This window comes from Hydra viridissima, unplaced genomic scaffold, assembly GCF_058129835.1.
Source record: "Hydra viridissima isolate aposymbiotic clone 2 unplaced genomic scaffold, HvirCarnegie_v1 scaffold_2, whole genome shotgun sequence".
Taxonomy (NCBI): domain Eukaryota; kingdom Metazoa; phylum Cnidaria; class Hydrozoa; order Anthoathecata; family Hydridae; genus Hydra; species Hydra viridissima.
The window spans coordinates 22169905-22196293 of NW_028324301.1; the positions used below are offsets into that span (position 1 = coordinate 22169905).

Genomic DNA, 26389 nt, shown 5'->3' on the forward strand with positions numbered 1-26389 from the left:
TGTTTTCTGGGACAATTCTTTGCAAAGCGATTGGCAGCAATTGTGTTTGGCATAAATTGACTTGCAATAATCAACTTTTAGTATCTGATTTACTTTACTATTATTTTTTGTATAGGAACCTGGGGCTGGATAGGGTACTTTCTTGTTCACTTGCCTCAAAAATTTTTTTAAAACAACTGAAGATCAGATAATTGAATAAATGACTTTAGCAACCATTTTAATTATATATATATAAAAAAAAAAATAGAAAATAACAAAAATAATTTGTAATAATTTATCAATAATTAATAATTACTTCTAATAATTGGTTAATAATTCTTGTGTTTGAAACATAAAGAGAAAAATTAAATGTTATTTTTAACCCACTGAACAAATAAATATTTTCTTTTAATGTATAAATACTAAAATTGGTACTAAAATATATGTAAATAGATGTTATAACATGTAAATACATATTGTTAAAACATAAATATATTATGAATGAATTGATAAACAAAACATGTTGGAGAATAGCTAGAATAGAATGAAATCCAGGGTCTAAAAATTCCTGAGCCGAAATTGTGACATAAAACATATTGTGTCAACAATATTGCGAAACTTGTTCGGATGGTTTCATTTTCTTTCTAAATTTAGTTTCAAAAAGCTTTTTTGTGACTCTAGAACATAACAACTTTATAAATTAGGCTTCCTATTCCACCCTGTTATCACATTCCATCCGGGTTTCCCCCAAGTTTTATAATTATGTAATAATTATGTAATAAGCTTCTTTAAGGAGTAAACAATTGTGTTTAAAGAATGACGACAAAAGTATACTTTGCGATGGTAAAACTGTTTTAGACAGATTGGCTTCCTTTGATATTGTTAACACGAAAAAAACTTGGCTTCGAAAAACCATAACAATTTTAAAAAACTTTTTTCAAAGCTCCCCATATAATTACATTCATATATATATGAATTTTAGTTCAATAAACAGACTTAGGATTAACGTGAAAACTACTTTGGGGCAAGAAGCATTACAAGGTTTTGTAAAGACATTGGCTTACCTTGCTCTAATCTCGAGACGTCAAATTCAAGAACTATCGGGAAAATTAAGGATGACAGTATCGATAAAACAGTCCACAATAAAATGTAATAAAACAACCTTGCTGAAATACTTGGTCAACTGGAATCAGATTGTTAAATAAAGTAAGGGAAATAAATTTTACACAGTAGAACAAAGTACAGAAAACAAAAATCAAACCAAACGGGTTATAACACTTCTGTGTTATAAAATTCTGTACATTTTGAAGCCAAAAACTTCAATCCTATCTTTAAATAAAATACTACCTTCTTACAAGCAGAGACGATGCAGCCTATTTGAATGAAGGGGCACCACTTAAGCTTTAGTTAAAAAATCTTCGTATATACAAACGAGTTAAAGAATACCTGGAAGGTCAGTTTAACAGCATCGTTGGAACTAAATTATTTTCCTATTAAAAATTTGTCCAATTTGCAAAAGATTGGTAGTCAGTAGGGGCTAGGTTAGGTGAGTATGGAGGATGATGAAGAAATTCCCACACAAATTTCTACAGTTTTGCCATAGTGATTTGTACAGCTTGTTGTCTAACGTTATTATGAAATAAGGAAGGATCTGTTAACCGATCGACGCTATTTTTCTTTAAGTTATTGCATTGTTTTGTCCAATCGGTTTGCAGTATATCACAATGGATCTTACTTACGCTAGACCAATAAACATTCACCATTAGCATATTTTGATGAATATTGCGCTTTGGAGTGTAATGCTGTGATTCATTTTAGTCCAAAAATCGTGCTGTACGCTTGTGATTGTCATATTAGATCCATTTCCAATCACAAGTGACAATTCGGTTCAGAAATCAATCAAACTTAAGACGAGCAACATCAAACTTCCAATCACTTTTTTTTTTCATTTAGTTCTAGTGAAACTCACTTATCCGAAATTTTCACTGAATCAAGAGTGATTTTATGTTCTTGATTATTGACCGTTGATTCAGGACGATCGCATGGCTCATTTGTGAAGTCAATGTAACCAGTAGAAAATTTGACGAACCAACTTGTCTGCTGCGTAATAATACTAGCGCCAAACGCACTATTATTGTTTTGCGCGGTTTGCGATGTCGTAGTTCCACGTAAGAACTCATACTTCATAATGACGCGAATTTTCGACCTTTTTTTTTCTAACGACATATTTTTAAAAAAATTTTAAAATTTTTTTAGAGCTGACAATTTTTACTTAAAACTGACGAAATAAGTAATTTTCTACTAAAAAAACACGACGTAAAAATATTCAGCCAAACAATAAGTTTTTAAAGTTGGCAGTATTCTTCATAACAAACAATAAGTTTTTAAAGTTGGCAGTATTCTTCATAACAAACAATAAGTTTTTAAAGTTGGCAGTATTCTTCATAACAAACAATAAGTTTTTAAAGTTGGCAGTATTCTTCATAACAAATTTCATTCTTGACAATCTAGTATTTATAAAGAATCGAAGTTAATTTATCATTTTCAAAGATTATTCACTCGCCACCAGATGATAAAATCTCACGACGAAGAATTCTTTTATGAACTGTGGACAATTTCTCTAAAATTTTTCTTAGAATGATCTTTGATAAAATATTGAAAAAGAAAAAAAAAAATTGAAAAGACTCTCAAAAAAAACAAAAAACGTTTATAACATCTTTTTGAATATTCCTTCGAACTATAAACATTTAATAATATGAAAACAGTTTCATTCAAAAATAGTTTGAATGTAAAAACACAATTCGATTTAAATACGTTGTTTTTCAAAAAGTTCCTCCTTTTGTATTCGCGATTGCTTTGGATAAACGTGGGATTCTTTCCATCGAACTTTCAAGGATATCAATTTTGATACTCCTTCCGTTTTCCAAAGATTAGGTTTTGGACTCTTCGCACTGATCTAGATTATTACATAACAATTCAATAGAATTTAAATCTGAGCATTGTTCTTTTTTCGCAAATATTCTCTGCACAGCTTTGAAAAAATCTACGGAGAAATTTTCCACCTGAAAAACAAATCTTTGTCTTATGAAACATTTTGCTGACGTCAGTACATTCAACGGTACAATCCAATGTCGTCAGTACAATTCAATATCGCGATGTACATTTTTCCTCAGAGCTTAATCACCGATCTGGTTTGTTTCCAAAACAACCTTTATTTATTGTTTATCCTCCTCCATATTTAACGGCCAGAACAAAACACTCTTCAACGTTATCACTACTTGCATCGACGAACAAATGCTTCTTCGCTTTTTAACTCCAATATTTAAAGTTCATCAATCTAAAAGACTTTTCGCAATTGGTTGTCTAGCTTTTTAGTTTTGCATTCCAAGCCAATCTTCTTACTTCATTTAATGGAAGTTCGGCCTTTTAATCAACGCATTTGTGAGCGTCTTTTGATTGTCACAATACTGAAGGACCTCTTTTAAAATCTAGAGATGTTCTGCATCCATTTTGTGCTGAAAGCAAAGGAAGACGGAAAAATTACTTTTTTACAGAAAATGTAAGTAAAAAATTTCTTTTGTATCCGCGTTCGCAATGTAATTTCATAGATTAAAAACATAAGGTATTTTAAAAAAGTACTAGACCAAGCTTAATTTAAATACAAAAAACCACAAAACTAATTGTTCAAATTTTACATACTCCCCAGTGTTGTCTTGTTCAATTATAAAAATATTTTTTTCACAATACCAAATGCTTGTCCATCGCGTGCCACTAGTCTAGTCAACCGCGTGCCATAGAAAATGTGTGTGTCTTCAAAACTCTTTTTCACAATGAGGATCATCATAAAAGTTGTTCTTCATCTCAAGAACTTTTCAGGTTTCAATTTTTCGACAGGTAGATAAAAAATCATTTTTACTCCTCCTCTCGACCTGTAACTGTGCGCAACGTATTTTCTCTGACTATTTCCTTCGTCTTTCCTAATTGACAAACACGTCGATGCCAATCACATCGATGCCAAACATGTCGATGTTATCGGGAGTTAGAAAAAACGAAGGAAATAACTCGATAACGATTGTGTCATTACGCGAGACATTTACGTCATTAACTAGCAATCCTTGGTTTCTAAATATAACGCTGCCTTAGTTCACTTAGATGCTAAAAAATCTTCTCCATAATTGACATTTAGTTATATTTAGACACTGTTTTCGCCTAAGAAACGTCTTTAGATGTTCATATCTGTACAAATACGTTCGTATCAGTACGAACGTATTTGTACAGAATCAACGACGATGAGTTAAAATCCTGATTGCAACGATAAGGAGTTAAAATCTTGATTGTACCTTGTTAAACGTGAGTGTAGCCGCATGATACAAATCATGATATAATATTATTATTGATTGTTACGAACAAATAATTTCCTAAAGGAGTTTTCTTTGTTGTGTAAAACCAACAGCTTTTTTGCTCCAAAACTCAACTTAGAGTTTTCAAGCTGCCCTGTTAATCCAACCAATTGATTTTTAAAATTTAGGAGTCTCTCAATTCGGACAACTGTCCGAATTGCGAAAAAATCTTAAATTGCTTGATAATTTTAAACATTAAGTGCGTCATTTATATCGACCGTTAAAACTGTCTCTTTCTTCGAAAGTTGTTTTTAACTATTTTTGTTACAGCTTTTTTAAAACTGAAAACTATAACCAATAATTGTAATTAAATTTTCTAATGTACTAATTCTCTAGAGCGTTAATAACACTTTTCAATCGAAACAACGCAACTCAGTTCTTCATAAACTTTTTCTGGCTTAAACCATTCTCATAGCACGTGACGTGTCAATAAAAAAAGTAGTTCTCTAATAATGCTTTTTAATATTAAACTCGTTATTTTTTCGACCGTTTATCAACAAAAAGTCTGGTCTCCTTGACCACTTCTCTAAATAAACAAATTTACTCATACGGGTGGGACAATCAACAGGTGTATATTTCTAAGTAGTATGGTTCTATTTTCAGCAACCTTTCTTGGTACCAATATTTGCGTAATAAACTTGATCTGTGCAATCGAAAATTCTATGTGAACATCTCCGCACCCTTCAACTCATGCATAAAATCACGTAACTAACTTATTTAATTCGTGCATGAAATCATGTAACTAATGTATTTAATTCGCATAAATCATGTAACTAACGTATTTAATTCGCATAAATCATGAAACTCATTTTTTTAATAACAAAGTCTTTCAAAAATCGCTGCTCGGTGATTCAACATCTACAACCACGATTTCATTTCACTTATGGTCATTTTTATATTACATTTGAAAAATTGTTTATATTCTTGATGATGATAAAACCTAACGAGTTAAAAAAAATATTTCTAGTATATTTCTAGTATATTTCTAGTATATTTCTAGTATATTTCTAGTATATTTCTAGTATATGGGCAATTCCATTTTTAACTTACGTTACACGCGCAACAACTTTATTAAATATTTGCATATTTAAACTTTAAATTAAATTTTTAGCTGATTTTTATGAAAGCTGTCAGTCTAAAGAATAAAACAAGCTAAAAAGTTTTGAGTCTGGCTAAAAGAGGGCGAATTTATTACCGAAAATGCCACTTAACTTACGTTACGCAGAAAACAAGGTAAAAAAAGTGTTGCAACTTTTAGGTCGAATATTTGCGAACAATTAATCCGGATCGTGTTAGAAATTTTTACAAGATGTTGAGAATTCAATACTAATTACAATGATAAAAAAAAAATTATCAGAGGTGACCGGCAAAGAAAGATATACTTGTTTTCTTGATACTAGGTTTTTAACTTACGTTACATCACTTACGTTACCTTGCGATTATTTTCGTGGAATTTTTATATCTATTATTTCGTGATAGATTTTTTAGAGTTATGTAACAAAAGAACGGCAGTTGTATTAAAACTCATTCATTCAAAGTAATTAACAAAAGTAATTTTCAATAACTGGTGACTCTCTACTGACAGATTTTTTTGTAGATATTAATGAAGTTTTTAAATTGTTAACACTTATTTTCCGAAGCGCAAGAGCAACTTAAAAAAATACATTTGGTATGACAACTTTATTATTTTTTATTGAGTTATTCAAATAAGAAAATGTTACAGTTATTCGAAAATTTTACTTACGCTTCTAATTTTTATGTGCCCGCTTAATTTTTTAAAATGCTGCTAACTATTTACTCTCCCCTGCTGAATAAACGGGAGGGGGTGGGGGTCTTAATAAACAGGAGGGTCGGAAACTTTTCTAAAATCTAATAAACTTTAATAATAACGTTTAATAAAACGGGAAGGTCAAAGTTTTAAAAAGCTTAAAATATTTTTATTGGTTGGTTGTTCATATTTTCATCTAATATTGAGAGAAACTTTTTCTCAAAGTAAAAAAATAAGAAAATATTTTATATTGCTTCAAAATTATTAAACGGGGGGGTGGGGGTGGGGGTGGGTCCTAATAAGCTCCGAGGATTCGGAAAAAAATTAAAGAATTAATAAACGTCCCCTCTTGTTTATTCGGCTGGCGAGAGTACATTAAAATCTTTTAAAAAGATTTTGACGCTAAAACTGCTCGAACAACTTTGAAAACACGAAAGTGGATGGAATCAAAATATTTAATTTCATTTAGTTTCAATAACGTGAAAAAAGGTTTGCTTGCTGTTGGTTGTTTTGTGTTATTATTATTTTTTTTTTGGGTGTGTGTGTGTGTGTGTGCTGAAATATGCGACATACTTTTAATGAGAGAGGGGTGCATGTATATCTGATCGTTTGTGACAGGAGGCAGGGGTTAAAATTGACAAATATTGGGTGACATACTTTAAGGACGCCCCCTTAATTCCATTTACAAACCATTTGTTTTAGGAAAACAAAAATATAAAGTGAATAAGAATATAATTTAAAATAAAAATGGTTACATCTTTTTATTTGTTTTAAATACTAAATACGTCACGGTGAAGTTTTTTCCGCTATGATCTGGCTCTTACCGACATAAAAGTAGTGGGATTTAGAGATATCTTTCACTTTTTTGGCTTGCTGGATAATTTGAGATAGTTTGAGTGCACAATTTCGCGCTGACTTTTCTTCCTCTGACAAATATAGAACTTTGACATTTATGTCTTGAATAGCATTCACAAAATCATTAGCTGATTGGATTTAAATTTTTCCAGACTTTACTCTGTTGGTTGCCAAACGTTTTACAGTAGCCCCAACGCCATCGACAACTCCTTTGCCGTGCATTGCTGCAAAAAAATGCCAAAATATTATTCTGTTAAATTTCTTTTCAAAGTGCATTATTGCGCTCATCACGACTTTATTTTTAAACTGCGATGTAGCATTATCGCTAAAAATGTGAATTTCTTGGGTATTAAATGAAATAAACTCCAATAACTTATCCAAATTTGCAATTAAGGAGGTCTTTGTGTGATCCAGAGAGTCAGATGCAATGGTGAAAGTTTTAAGATTTTTTTGCCAAATAGCTGCAGTTAAAAGAGAAATTTGATTTTGGCCATAGTGTGCTGCTTGAGGCTCATTCTGACTAAAACACTTAAAATTTTCTGCATAGTCAACCTGAATAGTAGCAACATTCAATGATGGATTCATGGATTTAGTAATGCTTAGTTTAAAACATTTAGATTGGTTACCCTTGATATTGGCATGAGTTGTGAATTTTTCTCTCATACTCATAATGTGAGCAATCAATTCTTTACCACTTCCAAACTTTTTAACTTTTTCGATTACAGCGTAACGCTTTTCATTTGGTTTCTGCCATTGGTACCAACTTGTTTCAAAGTTAAGGGGTTCAATGGTGGCCAGGAATTGCTGGAAAAACTTTAGATCTTTGCATTTGTTGCATTTGTTGTAGAAACAATCATTTAATGAGTCCTTACAAACAAAATTTTGAGACATATCTTTCCCAATTTTAATGTTAGACAACAGTAAACGATCAACTTTCACCAAGGAATCCAAAGCAAATCGCATATTTTCGTGCTAAGTACAAACGCATACATTATGAGGCAAATTTGCGATAGATCGAACGTTTACTGGTCGTAATTCACAAAACCTGCTTAATCCAATCTTGATATCTAAGTGATCGTGTTTAAAAAGTTGGTACGCTTCTTTCATGGTTAAAAGAAGGTGACGAACTTGGATCTTAATCTTCTTTCCATTTTCAATTACTGATACAAAGTCCCTAACATTTGGAGACAGTCGACTAATGTCATCTTCGCAGTAGAACCTTTTTACTTTTATTTCTACTTCAGTTAAAGCTGGATTATTCACGCTATTTAATGGAAGAGTAGTTTCTTTGTTGAATAATCCATTCAGCAATGTGGCTAGGACTTCGTAACGTTGTGCGGGATCTTTGGGCAATGATTTCTGGACTTTCTTGAGCAATTTCCCTTTTGTTTGAACACTCATAATGGTAGAAAAATTAACTGTTTTTGCAGAATCTTTCTTTTTGATTCGATACTTTCGGACTCTTTCCTTTATTTTTTCTCTTTCTTTCATTTTTTTTTCCGGATCTTGTTTTATTCGTTGACGATGAGCTTTTTGGTGATCAGCATTCATATTTTTTTTCCGTTCGGAATCACGCTGGCGATAAGCAGCTTGATAAGTTTTAACTCTCTGTTTAGAACTTTTAGCCATTTTAAAATGCAAAGCAAATTTTGCTAAGTTTTGCTTGAATAACTTTTAATTAATCAAAACTTATTGGCGTATAAAGAATAAAAAAAAAAAACCTTTAGGGAATTGCGATGTAAAATAGTTTTCGTCTTTATAGACAACCGTAACTTTAAAAATTTTTTGTTTTTTTCAAACCCCTTAGGAGTTGCGATGAAAATCGTTTTTTTTATGTTAAAAAACTTTACGAAAAAAGCGCTAAAACTTTTGGAAATAAATGTAGTTTTAACTTACGTTACACAAATTCAAAATGAAAATGTGCCTTAACTAAGCATCGTTATTCAAAAATCTTAATGTATAATTATAAGATTTAATTTTTTAATTAATGTATAATTATAAGATTTAATTCTTTCACATATAATATTACAAAATTTAAGTTTTCAAATTAAATTTTCGAAAAAACAGAACTTGATCATGTTTTTGTTAACTTACGTTACATGAAAATTGCAAAAGTTATTTTATTATTTTTTTGAAATATATTTATCTTTTAAAGAAAAAAATCTGACCAACAAGAAATTGAACATCTTAGCTCCATTATCACTTTAAAATATTTCGGAATATACAAAAAAAATCATGGGTAAAATAACATTTTACAGTGGTACTTTTTTAACATGCATCAATGAGAAAAACCGTAACTTTCGGAGCCATAAAAATGACTTAAATACATTTATTTTAGAACTAAAGGTATATTTTAAATAAACTTTCATGTGTCTACATCAATATTCATTTGTTAAAAACTGACAAAAAAGAGTTTAAAATTTGACTACTTTTTCAGTTTCCGCCGTGGAATTGCCCATATTTCTAGTATATTTCTAGTATATTTCTAGTATATTTCTAGTATATTTCTAGTATATTTCTAGTATAATTCTAGTATATTTCTAGTAATATCACACATTGATCATTTGTGATATTTGCAAGTTGATCATTACTGATATTCGCGAATTGATCATTTGTGATATAGGCTAAATTATGTAAAGAAATTCATCACATGTCCAACTCAATTCCTAAATTTTCTCTTTTTTTTCCCTTTTTTTTAAAAAAAATTTGTGAACCAAAAGACTTTACATCATCATATGGACATTAACTGTTTTCCGTTTTATTTATTCTTTATTTTTATAAAAAATAGTTTATTAATTCTATCAAGTTTCTCAAATATTTTTCACTAACAAGTTTATAACTGATTCACTCGCCATCACATGATAAAAACCATAAACCGCCACGGCGTGATTTGATAAAAATCCATTCCTCCTAAAACACCGACTGAAAATTCAAAAGGAACAATCGTGATAGGCTAACGATAAGTCGGAGATATTTGTCGAATTACTCTCGAGCTCATGTAATGCTCTGTCCTTTTATGGAGCTACACATCAGAGGAACGCATAACGCTTCTACGTGTACTTTCAAATTATGATTTTTATCTCCAATTTTAAATTGTGCAGCATTTAATGTTTAAATTGTCTATTTACCATTTCTCCTGAATTTATTAATTACTATTTTCTCCGTTCGAATGGATTTTAGAATTAACTGTTTTCGAAATTTTTTGTTTGTACCGGTCAAAAGTTTGAGACCACTTTAGAGAATATTTACAAGTAGTGGCGGTAAACATATTTTGACACCCCAGCGCAATTGCCTATGAGAGGAAAATGCTAGACGATAATTCGTCTGACTTTTTTATCCCGTGAACTTTGGGAAGTCAGACGAGAAAACTTTGGTTATTTAAAAAAATGAATAATGGCGAAATGTAATTACGTTTCGCAGGTTTAAGGACGGGGGTAATAAACTTTTTAAAAATCAATTATTGATAATCAACTATTTTCAACCAATTATCAACCTTTTTGCCAAATTTAAATATACATCGAATATATTATGTAAATTTGTATTTTTTAATTTCAAATTAATGTTTTTTCTGATTGCAGATTTATAAAAATAATTATTATTTCATCTCTTTCTTTTCTTACTCGTAAGTAGTGACCAAGTTCAGTCAATAAAATTCAAGTTTAATTTATTAAATTCAAACATTTTGCTTTGCTTTCTGTCTTTTCGTTTTTCATATTGCTTCTGAATAGCACTGATAATTTAATTTACTAAATTTTGGCGCAACCTTTAATTAACCCCCTGAAACTTTACGATATTTCATTAAGATCAAAGAAAAGCCGCAGGAACATATTTGTTCCGGTATAGCAGTCTAAAGTTAATCCCGTCAATAAATACTCCCGGAGTATTTATTTCCTAGGAAATATGTACTCCGGGAGTATTTTTATCCTAGGAAATAATTACTCATGGGAGTAATTATTTCCTGGGATAAAAATACTCCCCCAGGATATAAGTACTCCCCTAAAGTTGAATTTTGAAATATATAAATATAACACTGAATTTGAGGTGGCGCGTCGCATCTCTCTGATGCGTACTGATTAAATAATTTTAAGCGTAACAACATTGGTTAAAAAACAGATGGTTTTTACAGTATTTTTACATTGAAAAGAGGTTGCATCTTTTATTATTTTACTTCCTTTAAAGTTTTCAAAAATATTTAAAAAATACCGTGGCACCTCCAAATTTTATCAAGAGGATATTTTTTCTTTCTACTTGTACCGTTTTTTTTGGTAATCGGCTTTAATCGGCATTTTATTGGGTTTCCCATGGTTAATTTTTTATTTTTATTTTAAACAGTTATATCTTGTAGTATTTAGAATCCTTATGATTCCTTGGGATTATCATGAGAAAATCCCTTATTAAAAATTTCTTCCTAATTTTTCTTTTCTAAAAAAATGCTAATACTGGAACCCAGCACTATTTTTGGCCTGCGGTTTTGGTACAAAAAAATAATTAATAGATAAAAGTAATTATTTACAGTTTATAAAGTTTTACAGTTGTAATTATTGTGTTTGAATACAATATTTATAAACAAAAAAAATTCTTTTGAGGAAAAGGTAAAAGATGCTGAGACTTTAAACATGATAACAAGTGTCCCCGCATTTTCAATACATCAAAGTTCGTTTCCATAGGTGATTTACCTGCTAATAATTCGGCTGCAAAGGCAACAGCAAACAATCCACAATTAAAATCATCTGTTTGTTTTTGTACAGGCAGAAAAGTTATAAGTAAGTCTTCATTACTATTAACATTGTTTTTATATAAAGACTGAACACATTTCAAAGAAACAGGATTCAGTGAATCATAAAGACTATCACAAATATTGACTCTTCCATTAGAACAAAATGTAAGAAACCAATGGCGTGAACCATTATGCATAAGTTGAATATGTTCAGTATTGACTGGCTGGTATGGATTATTTGAACATTTTTGAGAATTTAGTACAGATTGGAATTCTGCATTTGGTCCTAGCTGTTTACAAATAAGCATTTGGGCAGCATCCATGATGTTGTCATTTAGCCACGAATTATGAGACAACAAAATCTGTTTATCTTCATTTTTAAGATGATAAAGATTTGGAAAATTTAACCATAGTTTTTGAGGTTTTAAAGCCTTTTTTGAGTCAACTGAATTGATTATTTGATGTGATTTCCAAAATGTTTGTTCAACTGTAAACCATGAATGTTTTTCTGCACAAATGATAATCCATGCAGATTTCCATTTTTCATTATTGACAATATTGTTCAAGCAAGCTGCAACTCCACTAAAAGATCCAAATACTTTTAATAACTTTTGAATACTTACTTTTATTCTATTGTTCCGTTGCATTAAACTTGAGAGTTCGTGATCTTGAAATTTAAGGAAAATACGCGGAAGAAGAAACTTTTTTTTTTGTTGCAAAATGTTTTTAAATCTCTTACAGGTATGATACAACGATTGATATGTTTCCGTAACAATAATGGATGTTTTCACTGCACTAATCAATATCATTTCAACAACTTCGTCAGGTAACATGCACCATAAACTTGTAACTTTTTCTTCAGTTTCAACACAAGAACTCAACATATCATTATATAATGACTTTTTATTTTTATCAATGTATGGCTTAAGTAAAGTAACGTTGTATTTTTTCTTTAGAGTAGTATTTTTTTGGTTAACCAAAGTGCACAAGTTGTTTTTAGAAATTGAATGTACTGTATATGGACCAAGCCATTTAAATTAAAATTTTCCTCCTTTTCTATCTATCCTTTTTTGATTTTTTAAAAGAACTTTATCATTAATTCCAATCAAATGAGGTGCTTGATGGCGTTTATTATAATCTTTCTGCTGTTTATTTTGAGCAGTTTGAATGTTTTTGAATGCGGTATGGTAAACTTTTTCTCGTAAAGAAATAAAAGAAGTAAGAACTGCATCAAAAGTTTCTCTGTCAAAACTTTCAATGTCATGCTTTTTAATATCAACCATTCCGTATTTAACATCTACAGGTAAAGTGGGTTCTCGATTATATAATAGAAAAAATGGTGAATATTTTGTTGAAGTGTGCTTGCTAACACGATGTGCAAATAAAATTCCTTCAATAATGTAGGGCCATTCTACAGCTTTTTCATCAAGAACTTTAACTAATGCTTCTTTTATAGTTCTATTCTGACGCTTACATAAGCCATTAGATTGGGGATGGTAAGCAGAAGTTACCCTTTGCTCAGTTCCTGTCATTGCATGCAATTTTTCGCTGACTTCATTTACAAACTCTCTTCCTTGATCATTAATTTGTATTTTAATGCACCCGTGTCGACAGGTTACTTCATATAAAAAGAGTGCAATTGAATCAGCAGTTTTGTTTTTAAGAGGTTTAGCTTCTGACCATTTTGTGAAATAGTCTATACAGACAACTAAATGTTTAAAACCATCAACCTCTGGCAAATTACAAACATCAATTCCAACTTGTTCCATTGCTTTACTTACAATTGGAATGGAATGCAGTTCTGTTGAAGAACTTATTATTCTACCATGTTTTTGACATTGATCACACTTTTGAATAAACTTTTCTACGTCGAATTTAATATTGTGCCAGTAAAACCTGCTAAAGATTTTGTGATGAGTTGCATCTCTTCCACGGTGCGAGGCCATTGCTTTTGCTTTGGAATTTTCACTAAGACCAAAATGAATGTCAGATATTTTCTTTTGCTGTTGATCTTTACAAGCAACGACTAACTTTTTGCTACGGTATAGTAATTGTCCAGATAAAATGCTAAAATTTTTGCAAGCTTTTCGAAAATTAGATTTCTTTCCTTTATCAGCTTTAATTTCTAGAGGATAAACTTTTTCTTTAAGGTACTTTTCAATTGCAACAAAATCAACATGTCTCGCCATTTTTTATTTTAAGTGTGTGTAAAATTTACTTTCGATATTGAAGGAACAATTTTACGACAAGCGATGCATCGCAATGTCTTCAAATCCTTTTTCAGCCTTGATATACTACTAAGTTCACTTGGTTTTTAATAAGTTTAAGAACTTAACTATAACATAATAGGGGAGACTGGTTCTCCTAGGGACGTTTTTAGGTTAATGAGTGTAATTTTTCATCGGTGAATATAATTGAACTTTTGAAAACTGTATATGAAAATATGGTCCTTTGTGCACTTTTGATGAGAATTTCTGCTTTATAATCCAATTTTTTAGTACTTTTTTTTAGCCGCAAAATGAGGTCTGACTTTGTCCCTAGGTACAACATGGGGTTGTACCTAGGGACATAGGTGGTTGTACCTAGAGACGGCGGTTGTACCTAGGGACGCTGGGTAATCGAATACTCAGATTGGCTTCTATTGAGCTAATAATTATAAATACAAAAGAACCTGTAAAAAATCCTGAAAGGAAACTAAAACAATGATATAGATCGTTAAAAGAACTATTTATTTGTAGTGAATGTAACGATATTATTTAAAATAGTTAAAACTAATAAATAAAAAATAGTGAGATCAATTTTTCTAGAACAAACAAATATTTAAATTGTAAATAAACATATTTAAAATAGTTAACACCAATAGATGAAAAAAAGTGATATCAATTTTTCCAGTACAAAAAATGATTGAATTGAGAAGCAGCAATATATTTTGAATAATTAAAACTTATAGATAAAAATGTAACATCAACATATCCAGGACAAAAATACTTTAATTAAGAAACAACAGTGTTTAAAATAAAAAAGTTAATAATTATAGGTCAAAAAGAGTGATACCAAATTTTCCAGAATAAAAAATACTTTAATTAAGAAGAATCTTCATTACAAGACTGGTTCATTGGGTTGTAATGTTTATCTGCAGCACTATCGTAGCTATAAGCATTTAAACATCTTTTACAAATAAATTCAAATGGCAGAATACCAGGCTCTGCACATTTTACACAAACTGCATTTCGGCAGACTATGCATTTATTCCATTTATCATCATTGTGTATTATATTGTGACAAACACGGCAAAATACTTGTTTCGAGGAACATGGAGATGATCCCACTAAACGAAATGTGTTTTTTGTTTTCGATTTATATTTTTTAGAAACTTAATTTTTCGGCAGTATTTCCCGTTTTTGTTTTTTCGATTTATCGTTACAAGTTGTTTTCTTTCTTTTCCTCTCCTCTGTTTCCTTTTTTTCTGGCGTGTCAGTAACAATACGTGCTTTACCCTTACGGGAAGGTTTATTGTTTGTCCTTGGACCAGCTTTAGGTAATGGCATTATATCGAAAGGAGACACAGATTTCAGATTTGTACAATCAGATTTTGGCGGTGTTGAAAGAAGTGAGCTCTGAGACGACGTAGGTGGGTTATTATCTTCTGATGTTAGTGGTCTATCAGTCATATTTGATGGCAAAAGTGAGCCCTGAGACGATGTAGGTTGGTTATTATCTTCTGATGTTTGTGGTCTATCAGTCACGCTTGATGGCAAAAAGTCTTCTTCCGAAAATATATCGGGATTCAGTGGATAGAGGCCACAAACTTTGAAACCATTTATTATATTGGATGGTGTAAACGCTTTTGTGTATGCCATTCCAGCTAGTTCTGCAATGTGATAAATAGTAATAGGCTTTCCTGCGTTTTCTGATGATATCATAAAATTGGTTACAGCATTATTGTAATGTGTTTTAAATGGACTAAAGACGGTTCTATCTAACGGTTGCATCTTATGAGTAGTATGCGGGTGAAATGTCACCAAATGAATGCCATTTTCTTTGGCTTTTCCAATAGCATCAATAGAAATGTGACTCACGTGATTGTCCATTAATAAAACTACCTGGTTATCCTTACTTGGATGAGCATGCGCTATGAAATGATCCAAAAATTCACTAAATGTTTTTTCGTTCGACCAATCAGAGGGATTTGCTGCCCCAATTGATCCTGGAGGAGCTCCTCTCATCATTGTCATTTGTATATATTTGACTCGAGGAAAAATGAACATAGGTGGAATCGAATTTCCTATCGCCTCGCTCACCAGAAGTCATTGCTCCAACTTGTTTGACTCCTCTCTTCGCAAATACTTTTGGACTAGCCTGTACAGTTGAAACTCCCGTCTCATCTACATTATAAATCCTTGACGGATCGAAGTGGTGTAGTTGTAGAATGTCGGTGTATATATTGAAAAAATTCTTCACATTTTCTCGATCGAATGAAGTAGCCCGGCCTAAACTAGTATATTTTGAATGGTTGCGTACATTCAAAAACAAATTTAAGGAAATTATATAGTGATATAATTTCCTTAAATTTGTTTTTGAATGTACGCAACCATTCACTGCCCGCTTCTTGATTTTTTTCCCACTGTTCAGGATATTTTTTATTATTTATTTTGGCAAATTGAAAAGCTAGTTCTTTCAGCTTCTTTGTTGTTAATCCGAAATGAAGTTGAGAAGCTTTTTGAACATACTCAAGCAGTAAACACTCTTCGCTATGAGTAAAAACTTTCCAATGAGCATTATTTGTTTCATACGAGTAATTTTCAGGTCCAGATTCCTTAAATTTCTTGACTTGGCGGCAAAGCATCGATCTCGAAATTCCATATTTTTTTGCTGCGCCTCTGACTGTATTTTTATTTGCAACTATTTCCTTCACAGCCTTCTCCACAACTTCTTTATCTGGATCTTGCCGGATTTTTTGTTTCTTGCTGCGTGGCATGACAAACAAAATCTAGAATGAAAATAAAAAATACTAAAGATAACTTATAACTATAACTTTAATTATTTATTATTATTGGCATAAATTGAATTACAACTATTATTTCCTATTAATTACTGCGCAACGAGTCACAATTATATTATTTATTACACCACGATTCATAAATGAATTATTTATTACATAAAAACACAAATAATTCCTGATGATACAGAAGTTCGGCACTTTGTTGTACCTAGGGACATGTCCCTAGGTACATGTCCCTAGGTACAATAGAGTGCCATATTGACAAAAAACGCCGACTAAAAATTTTAGGTTAGGATTTGAGAGATATTACTAACGCAATATTCAAGCAAACAAAATAATGTATTCGTATAAACTAAGAAAAATTTTGTTAAATACATTATAAGGGCGAAATTAAAAAAGAAAAATGTTAAAAAACTTACGTAAAAGGGTTGTAAAATCAATTTTTAATCACCACTTTGCAACGCTTCACACCAACACGATGACACTTCGGCTGTCAACTGACCTCAAGAGGTGGAGTGTTGTCACATACAAAAAATATTATGCTTATACAAAATTCTCAAAATATTTGAGTGTCCCTAGGTACATGGCGTCCCTAGGAGAACCAGTCTCCCCTACTGCTCAATTTACCACAAAACAGAATTTACAAATGTAAAATCAATTGTCATTAAAAGATTGCTTTTCGAATTTAATTTAAATGGTAATAAGTACTCTCATTGGGAGTACTTATTTACTAAAAGGAGTATTTATTTACTAGCTTAAAATGACTGGGGGAGTACTTTTTGACTAGGAAATAAGTACTCCGGGAGTATTTTTTTACAGGGAGTTATTTTAAGCTGCTACACCGGATTGTAGCAATATTCAAATTGAAAAATATATGCAATATTTTCTAAATATATATTCAATCTTTTTCAAATATATTCAATCTTTTTCAAATATATATTCAATCTTTTTCAAATATGTTCAATCTTTTTCAAACATATATTCAATCTTTTTCAAATATATTCAATCTTTTTCAAATATATTCAATCTTTTTCAAATATATTCAATCTTTTTCAAATATATTCAATCTTTTTCAAATATATTCAATCTTTTTCAAATATATATTCAATATTCCTGGGGAGAACGCGGCCAATCGGCTTTTGGTTGAACATAACATTGTCAACATTTAAAAATACTTTAATAATATTATTAGAAAAAGCGTGTAGTTATAAAAAGCAGTTATACTTATACCGATATGGATAGTTATAGCAAAGTTGCATCTTTGTTAGAGGAAGCTTCTATTCTTCTTCGCACAAATCAAAGCACAAATATCAGCAGGCCACAATCGGAACTCACAATAACCTCCACATTACAAAGAACTAGAGGAATGCTCAATGAAAGTGGTTCATCGGGTATTTTTAGGCGCCTTAATAGAAACGATAGATTAAGGTCGTCAGCACCATACAGTAGCAATATAGGCAACCACATAGGCAATCAAAATAAATCAAAGAAAATGACAAAAACATTAGAATTTGCACTAATTTCATCTACAGAAAATGATGAAGAACAATTCCTAAAATGGGATTCTGTAATTGCAAATGGAATTTTGATTATCAATGAATTCGATAGTGAACAAATAATAAGAGAGAAAATAAAGGAGTCGTTGCATGAAAAATTTCCTTTGCTGGGTTCAGATGAATTCGATTTTGTTAAAGTATCACGAAAAAAAATATCAAAATTAAATAAATGCTCAAATATTGATTACTCATATGATGTTGTAAAAAAACTAGCTGGACAAGGGCTTTTATATTTACAGCTAAAAGAACGATGCAATGATCATCAAATGATCATTCCAACGGAAGTTATTGAAATTCCATCAGCTTCATTTGTATCAAAAAGTTCACAACTAACAGATCAAGAAGATGTTAATGAAGTTGATATACAGGAAATAAAAGAACTTACATCAGCTTCATTTGTAGCAAAAGGTTCAGTTGATAAATATATATATATTGAAATTGATTTTGAAAACCAAAAAATTAAGGAAATTCAAGAAAATAATCTTCAGGATCCAATAGAAATTTTAAGGTTTCTTCAAAAAACAATGATCAAGGGCAGAGTTCAAGATATAGAAAACATTGATGAAAACACGGATAAAGATTCTGAGACAAACTTTATTTGTATCGATTGACAAAATATTTTAATGTCAACATTTGCTGAATTAGAATCCGTTGAAAATTTTTTAATTACATTTGAAGTTGACTTTATGGGAGAACTAGCTAAGGATTATGGTGGTCCAAGGAGAGAGTGGATACGAGAATGCAATAGAATGATTAAAGAGAGATTATTTGATAGTGGTTTGAGAGAACTCTTTGCTGAGGAATATTACTTTGTAGGTTTGTTAATTGGTATTGCACTCTTTCAAGGAGGGCAGCTACCAACATATTTACCAGACAGCATCATTATTAAGATCACCGAAAATACAGCAGATATTTGTATATCTAATATACAAAAAGGTTTAAACAAGTTTAATTTGATAAGGTTTTTCAAAGAGTTTCTACAATTACTTGAATTATTAAGACCTTCAAAAGTACAATTCACAGCAAAAATGCTTTTAAAATTATTGAAGCCAAAATTTTCATCAGAAGGGTCGACAGCTTTAGTTAAAGAAAATAAGATTTATTCTATGTTTGTGAAATATGTCAGAGAGGTAAGTTTTTTTAAAATGTAAAACAGTGATCACTGTGATGTTTTAGATGTTACATATAATATATTATTTAGGTTGCCAGTGGTAGAAGAGAGTGTGTTTCATTGGCAAATATTCTTTCTTTCGTCACTGGAGCTTCAGAAGAGCCTCTACTTGGGTTTGCATTGCAACCGTCTGTTGAATTTATTCCTACTATTGAAGCTGATGAAAAAGTAAAAGATCTATTATATTTAATAAAATAGTAGTATTTAACTGAAAGATTTTGCTCATACTCAAAATAAATATCGGAATAATTTATTTCATTCAAATTTAGTTTGTTATCGGAAACTAAATTATAATTTGAAAGATGTATATTATTAAAATATTATTTTTATAGTCTGTCAAGTCATGTTATCCAGCTACTGGTAATATGTAATCTAGTACAACCTGATTCATGTTAACATCAGGAAGGGCATTTAATTGTAAAAATGTTGCTTTAATTTTTCTATAATGGTTTTTAAGTGTCACTATGAAGTGGTTTGGATGGTTCTTCATAGTTTATGGTTTTTAGATTTCTTCATAATACAAAACTTGCAAAATTAAAAAACGTAAAAAAGGGCAACTTTGGCCCTGCATGTTTCTGCATGACTTTGTTTCACAATATATATATATATTTTTAAAATGTTTATATTCTCTACCATAACAGTGTTCCCACAGTCCTGCAATGTCCGGGACTATCCTAGAAAGTCCTGGGATTTTTCTTTTTTTTTCTCAAAAATCCTGGAAAAGCCCTGGAATTTTTAAAGTGTAGGGGAAGTTCGTGTACCTAGGGCCACGTATTTTCAGCGTCAAAGTTTAATGCTCCGCACTTGTCTAAAAATTGTAAAACTGATATGATCAAATGTATATACCAATTACTTTCTATTGATATAAGTATATTGACTTAAATAAAAAAGTTCCGCCATATAGAGGGGTTTGAAAAAAATTGGCCATAGGTACAGTGAGCTTTTTTTTAATTGTATCCAATTTAATTGTAGACCAATTGTGGCCAATTTTTAATTGGCCACCAGCTATTGTACCTAGGATAATTTAGGTGCAAAGTGGGACAAAACCACCCCAGTTTACTTTAATTAGTGTGATTTCTATAGTAAGCTAAAAACATAAGCAAGAATAATTTGCAAGATCTTGAAATTTTTTTAATAAATATGCAAAAATGTGTGTAAAAAAACTCCATGCTTGGATTTATGATGTAATTTTTCAAAAAATATTTGAAGGTTATTTTCATAAAAAATTGCTTTTTTAAATAAAAATAATAAAACTAGACATTCTTAAGTGTTGCAAGTTATAATAATATTTTTATTTTTGTTCATTTATAGGATCAGAAGACACATGAAGCATATATGTATATACCAACTGCACATACTTGCTCTAATTGTTTAGTTTTGCCGCGTGGCTCGCTGTTATGCAAGCTTCCAGCTAATAACGACCTTTTTGATGTTTATGACATGGCATTTACTAATAACTTTTTTGGAACAATATGATTTTGCAATATGTTTGATGATATTTTTACATGTTCATATATGAAGTCTTACCAAGTAATATATAATATTTGGGAGAAACGCTAATCTTTTTTTTTCCAAGTCTCTGGTTTACCCTCTAAAAATATTAAGAGACCGTCTAGAACGAATGCAAAAATTTAAAAAGTAACCCTATTATGGATAATTTCCATTTAGTAGCAAATGAATATATTGCTTGATTTGAATATAGGCTCAAAACGAATTACATGGAAGTAAAAAAATATAGTACTCTCGAGTCCTTAATAAACAACCCCCCCCCCCCCATTTCCACTGTGCCGTTTATTCCCACCCCACTTGTATTCTGGACTCGAGAGTATAGATACAAAGGATTCTATTCAGTAGAAACTATTCTGTACACATTAACAAGCAGCTAATACAAAATAAAATAGAACAAGAAGTTAAATTCATCTGAAATTATAAATAAGATTCAAATTTTTCCACCACAAATGCAAAGGCTTCTATGTAAATGTCGATTGCCATTTCAGTGGATTCTTTAGACATATCTATTGAATTTCTGACGAATGCTTCAATATCAATTCTATTCGGAATACTAACTGAGTTAACAACAACATTGTTTAAATCGTGAGATAAAGGGCCGTCAACATCTACTCCATAGATATTAAAATCATTTATATCATTTTCAGTTTCATCTCTTGACATAGGATTGTCAATATTTATCATTCCCATAGTGTCCATATTTGATTGGGAGTCCAATTTTCTTCTGTAGATAAACGATGGTCGTTGTACATAAGTTTAAACTCTTTCAAGGAAAGATTTATTCTTTCTAAATAAACTATATGCAGTGTGAACATGTGAATTGGATTTTCAATATCTAAAATGCCGCTCTGTTCCATAGCATAAAAAGTGTAATAAAAAGGTAACACGACGCATCGAAACACATCTCTCCATAACCTCTCTATTCTTTGATTTCTTGTGGAAGATCCAGCTAAAAAAACTCCCTCTGCCATGACCTCTTCTTGCAATCATTTCATCACATATAAGAACATTTTCTACCCCAAAGTCTACTCTTATTCTTGAAGGCGTTGAAAACTCGCTTGTCGCATTTAAAAAAAGATTTAACACCGTTTCTGCTAAATTATTTGTATTGGCTTCCAAAAACATTGCTTTCCTTGATTTACCATCAATGCACCCATGTATTACGAATTTCCAACGAATTAGAGAGTGATGTCCATCTATATGCCATAAAGAATTTGGCCATGGTACATAATAAGATCGCCTTCTAACCAATGCTCCCCATCGCAATGCAGTATTCCTATGATCCACTCTGTTTAAACTAGAGCGGATTCTTCTTCTTTGTATATGGTAACCTTTTGATCTAAAATAACCAGATAATAATGGTTCCCCTGTTGCTACACCGTGACGAGATATGTATTCAGCTATAATTCTGCCTATTTCGTGGTCATTGATGTTGCTAAAACGACCTGTTTTGTTTAAATTAAGTTCATTTACTCTGCGATGAACTGTCCAACGTGAAACACCTAAAACCTTCGATGCAACATTCCAAGAAAAACCCAAACACTTAAATTCTTTTAGAACATTTTTTGGAATTTCGTACTTTGGCCTTCCAGGGGTTTTACTATATAACACATTAATATTGATACTGCAGTATTTTGAAGATTTTTCATGATAATAAAGGGAAAGCATTTTCCGAATCTCCAAAAAAATATATAATATACTTTCTATTCTTTCTTTGTTGTTTAAATCACCAATAAACTCTTCATTAAAACTGTTCAATACTGGAATAAGTTGATCGATTAAATCAATATGCTGTAATAATAACGGCAAATAATCACCACAAGTGGTTTTTCCAATAAAAGATTCAACTTCATCTAGAAAAAATATTAAATTTTTATGTAGATCTGCACCCATGTCTTTTTCAATGATTTCGGTCGCCATTGTTTTTGTTTGTGTTTAATTTTTTTGTTTGCCATTAATTGTAGTTATTATCCTTCTATTTACGCGCGTAAATTGCTTTATCCCAGGAATATTAAATATATTTGAAAAAGATTGAATATATTTGAAAAAGATTGAATATATTTGAAAAAGATTGAACATATTTGAAAAAGATTGAATATATATTTGAAAAAGATTGAATATATTTGAAAAAGATTGAATATATATTTAGAAAATATTGCATATATTTTTCAATTTGAATATTGCTACAATCCGGCAGGCATACTAGGAAAATGCTTGTTTGACATTTCCTTTGTTTCAGAAGAAAAAGTTTATATGATATGCAAATGTGTCTAAAGATAATCACTGGGTATTATCTCCGCTTTATTGTTATTCTTTTATTTTTATATTGACTTAATAAACTAATTTAAAGTGTAAGTTTTAAGTTTGTTTTTGCTTCATCGTTAAACATCACATCTATTGTTTAAACATCACATCTATTGTTTAAACATCACATCTATTGTTTAAACATCACATCTATTGTTTAAACATCACATCTATTGTTTAAACATCACATCTATTGTTTAAACATCACATCTATTGTTTAAACATCACATCTATTGTTTAAACATCACATCTATTGTTTAATTACTAACAGGCAAAAACAAAAATGAATACACTTTTTAAAATTGGACATCACTAAAGTCGTCAATAGACTACGTTAGAGACGTCACGAAAATGGGAAAGTTTATAAATCTACGGTTGAGAAGCGAACTTTATGCAAAGAAAAAGAAGAAGAAAAAAACCTGAACGTGGTATTGCAGCGAAGCTGTAAATACCGCGTTCAGATTTTCTGTGCATTTGGCGATGGTGTGCCAAACGTTTTATTATATATTTTGGGATTTTAAACTACTATTCGTTGTATATAACATATTGAGCCACATTAAACCATAAAACTTGTTTATCAAACACAGTGCTTTAAAGAGACAATTTTCAATTTTAATTTTTGTCAATCAGACCAATAATTCAGGAAGTTAAACGCTTTTCAAAAAATATTATAAAAAAATATTTTATTTATATACTCTGCTATATTAATATTAGGAAATTTATAACATGGCGATTTTCATATATTGTATTAATACTTATATCGTCTAATAATTGACTCTTCTGACTGTCCTCTTTAAGAATTGTGAATTATTTTTTGATCGATCAAAGATAATATGTTGATTACTCTAAAAAAATCAGTTTTTTTTTTTTCTGACATTAGGTCTATGTTTTTTTGGCTAAGTCTGGCCAGGCTTTTTATGATTGAAACTCGCTGCCAAATACATATACAATCAGTTGAAACAATTTTGGTTGCCGATACTTGCAGTTCTTGGCTATATAACTAAAACATTACAAATTATTTTAATCCGCAACAAATGTCACATTATTGTTTAAATTGGTTTATATTGTTTTCTGAAATAACAGGACTCAATTTGAACTTAGAAAAATGCTCCGTGATATTTCCGCTAGTATATCAGGTGGTTTTGAGCTTTGTGTTGATTTACTTAAGAAATGTTGAACACAAGCAGCTAGGTTTTACATGAAATGCTATCCGTAGTGCTTTATGCTACAGAGTATTCACAAAATGCTTATTCGTGGGCCAACTATTATTGATCACGTGTCACCGCCAAATGGGCTCTTAATTATAGAAAGTCAAGAGGTCTGGAATAAAGATTTTAAGCAGTAACGTAAGCATTTTGTACATAAGTATGATCGGATCATATGCATCGCGATTATTTTGTTCTAATGGCCCAGCCATTTCTTCATTTTGAACAACAAGAACAAGGCTCTGCCAGAACGTGTTCTGCAGCTGCTAAAGTTCAGTTTTTAGTTATCATTACTTTTATGGGTTTTTACAGGCCACATTTGCTTTCTTCTATGTAAACCACTGTTCATATTCAAATATAAACTTTGTTAATTAAGTTTGTCAGTACACTCTACTTCTTTAATTTTAAGAAAGTTTACACATACATATACTTGTGTCACTAGGGCATGAGAGAACATATAACATGCAAAATTAGCAAACGTTACTAACAGAGCTCACATGTTACAATAAAAATTGGATATCCATAGCAACCATATAATAAAAAAATCATTCTTAGAAGCATATATTTTTATAATAGTAAATAAACCCAATTCGGTTGCGTTAAGATGATTAATTATGATATCATGAACTTTGGCACAAAAATTGGTGTTTATGTTGTTATGTATTATATTTGCTATATATGTGTGTATATGTATAGCCCACTACAATCTGCTGAGAATAATTTTTTAAAGTATGCAACTTAGTGATGGGTGAGAGTTTGGTTCCATTTCTCTGATCCAAGTTACAGCAAGTTTGCTAACAATTTGGACGCTGCTATTCGTTGAAGCAGAAAGCATAGCTCGCATGCAGAAACAATTGTCCTTATTTATGGACTGTGGGCCTTGCAATTTAGAGATTAAACCCTGGTTTAGATTAAATGCTGCAAAGGAACACTTAGTATTAGAAAAGGCAGCTTTTTTGAAAAATCTCAATCGGAGTTATGGAAAGTTACAGGCATAACGCATATATGGTGTTGAAACCCCAAGTTATGCTAAGTATTATTTTATGAAAACCTCAAACATTAATTGAACATTTGTAATCAATATTTAGCTGTTAATTATCCAGAACCAACAGAAAAACCAGAATGCATTAATGAGATTGACGAATCTCTGTTTTTTAAAAGCTTACCAGTTTGCCAAACCAAAGAGTGGTTTAAACTTATTTTAACATACCAGAGAACTATTTTAAAATTATTTTAGCATACTACCGTAGTGTGACCTAACAAAGTCTCATGCTTTGAGAAAGTCCTAATTTAAAAAATGACAAATTTCGTATATATAAAATAAACATCTGGGGAAGATAACTTAGTTATTTTAACTAGATATCTAGTTAGTTAAAATAACTAAATTTTCTTCTCTAAATGTTTACTTTATGTAAACAAAAATTTTCATTTTTTAAATTAAGACTTTCTTAAAGCATAGGACTTTGATAGGTCACACCACGGTAGAGAACTATTTTAAACTTATTTTAGAATACCAAAGAACTATTTAAACTTATTTTTGAGAATAATTTAAAAATGGCTATAAGAAGAATAAAAAAAGAAATTTGAAAAAATACGAAATAAGTAATAAAAGAGGGTATTTTCGTAATAGTTTTAATTTTAAAATCTGCATTGGTTACAGGAAAGAAATTTTGATTTTAAGCAATAAAAACCAGTCCCTGTTACAATTTCATTGAAGTGGTTTTTGAATTATGGAATTGAAATAGATCTTAAGAAAACGGTGAGTATTTGCATTTTGGTAAGATTTTTAACTTGAAGAAAAATTAAATAGAATGTCCAAAAAAATATTTTGATACCGAATTTCACCATTTAAAATACGATCTTTCATAATCTGTAATTTAAAAAAAGAGGAAGAGGCGGGTGTTCCATTGCCCGATTCACAAC

At 30.7% G+C, this 26389-nt stretch overlaps 2 protein-coding genes, 1 long non-coding RNA gene and 1 pseudogene across 3 annotated transcripts; 2 read left to right on the forward strand and 2 right to left on the reverse strand.

The window, feature by feature from the left end:
• Nucleotides 1-2685: 2685 nt before the first annotated feature.
• LOC149892467 (uncharacterized) lies at nt 2686-4863 on the reverse strand. The gene is made up of 2 exons (XR_016450078.1): nt 3679-4863; nt 2686-3494 (listed from the first exon to the last, which is right to left on the reverse strand). It is a non-coding gene; the product is annotated as an uncharacterized LOC149892467 (long non-coding RNA).
• A 13092-nt stretch (nt 4864-17955) lies between these two features.
• Nucleotides 17956-19370, forward strand: LOC149892468 (uncharacterized). Its single transcript, XM_090079096.1, has one exon. It carries the CDS (start codon nt 17956-17958, stop codon nt 18886-18888), a length of 933 nt encoding a protein of 310 aa, XP_089935222.1. The 3' UTR covers nt 18889-19370.
• LOC149892469 (uncharacterized) lies at nt 18901-21002 on the forward strand. The gene is made up of 3 exons (XM_090079095.1): nt 18901-19407; nt 19479-19616; nt 20760-21002. The coding sequence occupies exons 1-3, from the start codon at nt 18901-18903 to the stop codon at nt 20922-20924; spliced, it is 810 nt and encodes a 269-aa protein (XP_089935221.1). The 3' UTR covers nt 20925-21002.
• A 295-nt stretch (nt 21003-21297) lies between these two features.
• Nucleotides 21298-22949, reverse strand: LOC149892470 (uncharacterized; annotated as a pseudogene).
• Nucleotides 22950-26389: the final 3440 nt, after the last annotated feature.